Source organism: Austrofundulus limnaeus, unplaced genomic scaffold (genome assembly GCF_001266775.1).
Source record: "Austrofundulus limnaeus strain Quisiro unplaced genomic scaffold, Austrofundulus_limnaeus-1.0 Scaffold558, whole genome shotgun sequence".
NCBI classification, from domain to species: domain Eukaryota; kingdom Metazoa; phylum Chordata; class Actinopteri; order Cyprinodontiformes; family Rivulidae; genus Austrofundulus; species Austrofundulus limnaeus.
This window is the reverse complement of record NW_013952960.1, coordinates 89,871-97,697: the sequence shown is the minus strand read 5'-3', so window position 1 is coordinate 97,697 and position 7,827 is coordinate 89,871. Positions and strand designations below refer to the sequence as shown.

The window sequence follows — 7,827 nt, the reverse complement described above, 5'->3', positions numbered from 1 at the left end:
AATGATTATGTCCTGCTGGAGTGTGACATGATTGGTTTGTGTACAAACTAATACGCTACCAGAGTTTTAAATATTTATACTTCTCATTCAACCACAATTAATTTTTTTCTTTATTCATTCCTTTAAAAAAATCAACAAAGTAATTTTATATACAATAAAAATACAAGAAATTCACTCTATCTAGGAGGCACAATTTATATGGATAGTATTTATTTTTTACAAAAACAAGCTGGAATGAAAACAAGTGAAAATAAAAGTAACGACTTTCTACTTCTTGCCTTTTTTTAAATGGAAGGAGTATAAAGTACAGATAATTGTGTGAAAATGTAAGGAGTAGAAGTAAAAAGTAGGCTGAAAAATAATTACTCAAGTAACGTACAGATACCCAAAAACTCTACTTAAGTACAGTAAAGAAGTATTTGTAGTTAGTTATTTTACCACTCTGGTTAAACTGCATCTTAGCTTTGGAAAAGTGACAAAAAATACTCCTCCCAGTATTCAGTATTTGACATTAATGATGACATTAAAAACACACGTATGCTATGGACTGGACACAGGGAAAACCCATGAATAGCTGTTGAAAGTGTAATTCACCAGTAAAAACATGGGAGGAGAGCAGAATATAAAGGGAACACTGATGAGCTAAATTGCAACGACCTGAGGGGGGAGAGAGAACTAGTCATAGGTGAAAGTGGGCGGGGCAGGAGCAGAACTACACAGGGAGAAAACACTGGGGAGAACTGATAACCAGAGCTGGGGAACAGGCAGACTAATCAGGAGAACACCACAAGTAACTGAACTGAAACACAAAAATACCAAAAGATACACAGTAAAACACAATGATCTAAAAAAGGAACTGAGAGTGGACCACAGATCACCACACCAATCACAGTATCACATCATTCAGAATGACACCAAGCCTAGCTTCTTGACGTTGACAATTCCAAACCACACAGGTGCAAAAAGGCCTCATGTCATGAATGTGCTGTCACTGCTGTCACCATGTTCCCTCACATTCCACCATCACAAGCATAAACCACCATGTCACTGTGGCACTTTTGTGCTTAAAACCATCAAAGAAAGGTTATAGTAAATATTAATTAGGGATTGAGTGCTGCAAAGCTTCAGAAGTCCATGTAGTTTTTGACCTGTTTTTTTTTTCTCAATGCGAGGCAATTTTCATTATGTTATGGTGGGCCAAGCATCACAAAACCTAGCAGTTACTTAGAACTAATGTAAATATGAGAAGGTGCAACACCTCAGATATGAGCGTGGCAAAAAGCTTCAATTTGCCTCTGATATTGTCAGAGCCAGTGCAGACTTTAGAGGGCACGACCAGGTGCTGAATCACCCTCACAGTGAAAGAGGATGGGGAGAGACGGGTGGGCAAGTCAGGTCGGCTTGTCCAATGCATTACCACTCCCAGCTCATCACAGATTGGCACTTGGTCACGTTCCCTCTGCGTGCGGTTTTGACATGTCAGATATCCCCCCCTCGCAATCAGTTATTGACGAGATGAGAACGAGGAGGAGGAGCCTGTTGTCATATGTTTGAAAAGTGTAGAAAATGTGACAACTAACTGTAATCTTAACCCCCTAATCGTGACCCCTAAACTTAAAGGGGCAATATCATGTAAAATCAACTTTTAAGAGTTTTATATTATGTTATAATGTTACACTCTCATAAAAACATGCCCAAAGCCTTACTTTGACTCATTCATGCATGTTTGAGAAATCCTGCAGCGTTTTTAGGAAGCCATGCTGAGGAGCAAAACGACAGGTGGGGACCAGAAACACTCCTGGGACGTGTCTTTAAGCCAAACTTCCTCATGGCGGAGCACCCCCCACCCCACTCCCCACACACCCGCCCATGACTACTGCAGGCTCTCGGGTGAAACTGAAAGTGAAACTTAAACTGTCTGCTGAGCTCTCAACATTAGTTCTCACTCAGTGAAGCTCTTTTCAGATTAAAAATACCTTTGAGGAAATGTATTTTCAGATGCCAAGTAAACTGCATCATGGCAGCCCCCCCCACAGTAGAGTGCTGTACAGATTGTAGTGTGAAGCGCTTTGAGTATCCTGGTTGGGTAGAAAGGTGCTATACAAGTACAGTTTATTTACCATTTACATGAGTAGGGTACCTGATGCATCCAAACCGGATACAGAGGGAACATGACCAAGCATCAATATGTGACAAGTAGGGAGTGAGAATGTGTTGGCTTGTCTGCATAGTTCAGATCGCCCTGGTGCGCGAAGGCCCTTCATCACTGCTCGCAGTTTAAATTTATCAGTGAACTGTTTAATAATTCATACATTCATTTTGCTCTTGTTAGGACACTACCTCTTTTAAAGGGGAAAATATGAATTTTAAGATTTACTATACTAAAAAAATGTTAGTTTTGATTGTTTGAATTAATCACAAAACACATTCAAGACACGGCATGCTGAGAAATCTCATCTAGGTTATATTTATATACAGGACTGAAAATTGCAATTAGGGGTGTCCCGATACCAGTTTTTTCAAGACTGAGTACAAGTACGAGTTCTTCAGTTTAGGTACTCACCGATACCGATACCAAGTAGCGGGGTTCATGTGGATTATCTGTTCAACTTGTTGAATATTAAACAGAATGAAWATGAAATGCAATTATCATGCAAAAATTGATGGGTAAATATTATGTTTGACAATAAAAAGGTAGTGCAAACTCTGACAAGTAGATAAGTTGGTACAGTATATACAGTATATCACACCATAACTTTTGAAACCATTTATTTTATTTCAAACAGGCTCTTTTTTATAAGGCCACACTCCCTCTGAATGTATTAACAAAACAAATACTGCGAAACAAATGCTGCTGCATACATTAAAAAACAAAATAAGTTATTTTTATACATTTTCCTCAACATGCAACTACCAAATTTAAATTAAAATGTAAAATGTAAATTTTAGCATCACATCTATAGAAGTTTACTCTGCTTCAGTCTTAAACTGTTAAAAAATGACTAATAGTAATAAAGTGCAGTAAATTTCAGTTCAAACTTAAATGGAACAACTAAAACAAAATCTCAGAAGAACCAGAGGGAAAAATTAAATGCCTTTACAACAAATTTTCTTCCATATTCTGCTTATGTCTTAGTTTGTTCTACAAGAAAGAAAAAACAGCATTGAAGTTACTGCAACAACTGCAGCATAGTGCTGTTTATGAAGGCTACTGCTAGCAGCAGCAAACTCTTTGAATTCTTTGTCATGTCTTGTCCTCAAATGTTGAATCAAATTGCTGCTGTTAAAACATCCAACTTTCACTCCTCCCCTCGACAGTTTAGCAGAGCACAGCAGACAGTCTGCGTGTTAGGTGTCCTCCGTGCCGATCTTAAAATATCTCCAAACTGCTGACGTTACTTCTTCTTCTACCATCATCTTTCTTCTTCTGTTATTCGGGGGTGCGGTCGGAAATAACTTGTCAGTGCATTAGCGCCACCGCCTAGTATGGATTGTTGTTTACCCTTTGTGCTGCAGCGCAGCACAGGAGGAGACGAAAGTGGTATCGGTTTAGAGTATCGGCCGGCTTTTGCGAGTACGAGTATGAGTACTTGATGCTGGTATCGGACGGTATCGGGACACCCCTAATTGCAATACCTCTTGCAAATTCAGGAGAATGACTAATTTACTGATGTAATTTATTTCTAAATATGACTAAAATGATAATAAACTGGTGTTCAAAAGGAAATCTGGATAGAAATACGTATTTAATGTAATTTGATGCACACAAGTGAGTTGTAATGAATTTGGTGAGGGAGGAGGTGTATAGAGAAACACATGAACACAGCACAGAACCGGAGTTCCAGTCAAACACACTCAGGTACCAGCAATCAATCCACCATGGCAGGTGTAGGGTTGTCTTACTGGGAAATGAATTTTCTATCCCGAGATGGATACCAGCGAGAAAGGATCGCCCCGAGGTTTGAGGTTCGGTGCTTCTGGAGTGGAGGGTCTCCTGAAACCTCAGTTGGTTTGCTGCAGGGAAGATTACACCTTCTGCTTGGAGATGAAGTGGTCTCTGCTCTGCGTGGTTTGGCAGTGAGCTGCTGGTTGCTTCTGGTGACAAGGATGTTTTTGTGTTTTTAGAAACCTTTAATTTGTCTCAGCACTTTTCAGAGTATTAAAACTTCAGTGAGCAAGTAACTCATTTACTTTATCCTATTAACTCACGTTTATTCCCTTTCACTTAATCCTAAAGGTTCAACACTTTGAGCAAACTGTATGTAAAGTTCAGGGTTTATAAAGTCGGCTGTTGGTTTTTGTTACAAATGTAATGTTCACCTGATCAGCCGTGCCAGTCAAACATTAGCTAGATAGTTGAAATACTTTTTTTTTTTACCATATGAACTACAGGATTTCTTCATCATTATTTCTGCTATAAAATTAAACATTAGGTCAGTATAAAACTCAAGGTTTGCAATCAAGTGTGGTTTAGTTTTTTAGCCTTTAGGAGTGGCAAACACTCACTCTTTATATAACCAGACAGGTCCCCCTTTCCTGAGACTTAGTTCCACACAGTTTCCTTTCTGTCAGGTCTGTCAGCCTTATCGCTTTAATGTACATATTAGATTCTTCCAAACTGCTCAATTATGGAGCTTCTCAGTATTGTTGAGCATCTGTTTGATCCAGTGGGACCCATCTGTGCATTTATCCCTCCCGCTGCAAAAAATAAATAAATAAATAAAAAACTGGAGTGCCATGAAAATTTGATGGCAGCCTCTGCTGTTGCTTCTGGCACTGGAAGGGTGCAAAAAAAAAGAAAAGAAAAATAGGTCCTAAGTTGTGGTGTTGTCGCTGTATGTATGAAATATACATGAGCTCCACTTTAAGCTTCTTGTTGGAGTCTGTTTAATGTTGCTGCCTGGATGACTGAAAGAAATGGCTTTTGTTAATGAAGTCAGAAGAGGATTAAGGATAAACAAGTTGTCGGGGTCAGCAAGAAAGCTAATTAGGAGAGTTTTATTGATGTAATAACCTTCCAGTAAAATTTTTTTGTTTGTTGTTGTGGCAGCAGAGCTGTGTAATTAATTTTTCTCCTCGTGTTTCTTTTTTTTCTCTTGTTTCTCAGAAACCTGCTGGATAGAGACACGTTCTCCAAGTCCGATCCAAGTAAGCTCAACTCTTATCTTTCTCACACACGAACACACACACACACACACACACGCACGCACGCACGCACGCACGCACGCACGCACGCACGCACGCACGCACGCACGCACGCACGCACACACACACGCACACACTGCATTGCCCATGTGAATCAGTAGACATTTGCATATGTCAGGGGTCATATTTGTCACTGTTCCCTACTCCCAGTGCGAGTGAGGGAAACCAGATCATCTTCACACACAAATTAGCCACACACACACACACACACACACACACTCACACAAACATGTACACGCATACAAACAAACACATACACTACATACATAAATACATTCACTTTGATGACAGCAGGGGTTCAGTTTAAAAGATGGTCCAGAGGTTTTTAAGGGTCCAGTTTGCATCCCAGCGGTACGTTTCCTCCGTCCATCAATAAACGATTGGCTTGAAGCTCTCGTTTAAACATGCAAACTAAGATTTCACTTAAGAGAAGGTCTTTGTGTGTCACGAACTTATAAACATCTGATCATTTGTGAGTTTAAAGCCTACCACATATAAGGCTTTAAAACAGGGGTGTCAAACTCCTGTCCTCGAGGGCCGCTATCCTGCATGTTTTAGAGGTTTTCTTGCTCCAACACACCTGATTTTGATCGCTGGGTGATTAACAGGCTTCTGCCCAATTTGAAGAGTTAATTCAATCACTGAATCAGGTGTGTTGGAGCTGGAAAACCTCTAAAACATGCAGGATAGCGGCCCTCGAGGACTGGAGTTTGACACCCCTGCTTTAAAATGTTTACCATGTCATAAAAGGTTGAATTGTTGTCAACAACTGGTTAAATCAAAGTGATGTATAACAATTATGTAACCTACACTATGTTCAAATAGCACCAAGAACAAATGTGTTTTAAAAATAGATTTAAAAATATGAGAAACGAAGCCTGTCTAATGTTTAAAAGCAGCTTTGTTCCAGAGTTTGAGAACCACGACTGAAAAAGCCCGACTTCCTCTGAGCTTCCGTCTGGTTTCAGGATGACCAAAAATTGTAACATGACAGGGTCCACAAAGGAGCATAAAGTTGAAACAATTCAGAAAAAAGGACCGAGTCCATTTAGACAGTAATGAGCCAAAAAGGAGAGTTTTAAAATCCAATCTATGGTGCACTGCACAGTGAGCCGATGGAGTGATGAGAGGACTGGTGAAATGTGCTTAGATCTACAGTTAAAAAGGACAAATCATGCAAAATCCACTTTTTAGCCTTTAAATAAATTTTTGTGTTCTTGGAGTCTCTAGGAGAGCAGAAAAGTTTAGTTTAGTCTCTCCTGGTGCTGCAAAGATATCCTAATATTCTGTTTGAGTCATATTTTCCAGCTCATTTTTTTTTTATCTCCTCTGTTTTCTGGACAATAACGTCACAATATTTGCTAAACAGAGTCAGTGGCTTCCAGCTTACCAATTTCGTGATTTTGCGGTTCTGCTGGTTCGTCGTCTTCATTCTCCTCTGGCTCTGGGTCAGACTGCACTGAAAAAACAAACTTTTGGGTGCAGTAACATTTATTTAAATATTCTTTTAAATTTTACAAAAAAATATCAAAATCTCTAAACTACTAGAATTTACTAAATAAGCAATACACATTATATTATATATCAATATTAATGTACAAAAAAGTAAATGCTAATATTATTTTACCAGTAATATTTAAGTACTTTTTCTGGACGGCACATAAACAAGAATATATTAAGTAACTTCTACTGTTCTGGGCTAAAACTGAGGGTGCATGCACACACAAAGGCTGCTGCTCCTCATTCCCTTGCTTCACTTTTCAAGGGGAGGACAAGACATGGTCGAAATAAAACAAGTTGTCTGGTTTCTTTTGCTTGAATACATTTGTTGATGTACAATAGTTTTATGGCATAAAGTAGGTGATATTTAGTTGTCAGGGAACAGGGAATGCATTTTGTAGCATTCTGCTGTGTTTGGCTCTTTGTCATGTGACTGCAGTGGAGGATTGTGGGTAGGATTCATGTTTGTTGTTGTTAAATCATTTTAGGGAATTGGTTAACATTGTTCTTTCAGCAGTTAGTCTGTTGTGTTACTCTAATTTGTGTGTTCATTATTTGTTAACTTGTGTTAAACCGTTCCGCAGAAGTAACCATAAGTGAGAGTGGTAGGCCTAGTCATTAATAACACCTGTGAGTTTCTCTTTGTCTGTGTTGTTCATGAAGAAGAATCCAATAAAAGTTCTTCAAAACTGCCACCTGGTGGTGAAGTCTTGAACTACAACATGAGCTACACCTCTCTCTGTAGCTGTGAGGTGTCATGATACAATATTGTCCTTGATGCATGTGCACTGTTATAAAGAACTTGTAAGATTTACTTGAAAAAAGTCCTCGTAACAATTTCCACTAATATTTGTTAAAGAAATTTAAATGCTACAAATTCATGTAATATTTACTCATCGTTATCTAGTAAAAGTTATTAATAGTTAAAGATTTGTGAATAAATCAGGTAAATTTTACTTCATTTGATCAAGTATATGTTACAATATGTTATAAGATTTAATTGAGCAAATTAAGTAAAATTTACCTGATTTATTCACAAATCTTAAACTATATTCTTAATAACTTTTACTAGATAATGATGAGTAAATATTACATGAATTTGTAGCATTTAAATTTACTTAA

General features: G+C 38.3%; 1 protein-coding gene across 1 annotated transcript in view; it reads left to right on the top strand.

Annotated features, from left to right (window-relative positions):
• Nucleotides 1-5,107: 5,107 nt before the first annotated feature.
• The window catches only part of LOC106530786 (copine-8), a gene marked incomplete at both ends in the record, with an annotated part of 87,740 nt that continues 85,020 nt past the window's right edge, over nucleotides 5,108-7,827 (top strand). Inside the window, 1 exon segment of the mRNA XM_014026489.1 lies at nucleotides 5,108-5,148. Within this exon segment, the coding sequence (XP_013881943.1) occupies nucleotides 5,108-5,148 (41 nt within the window).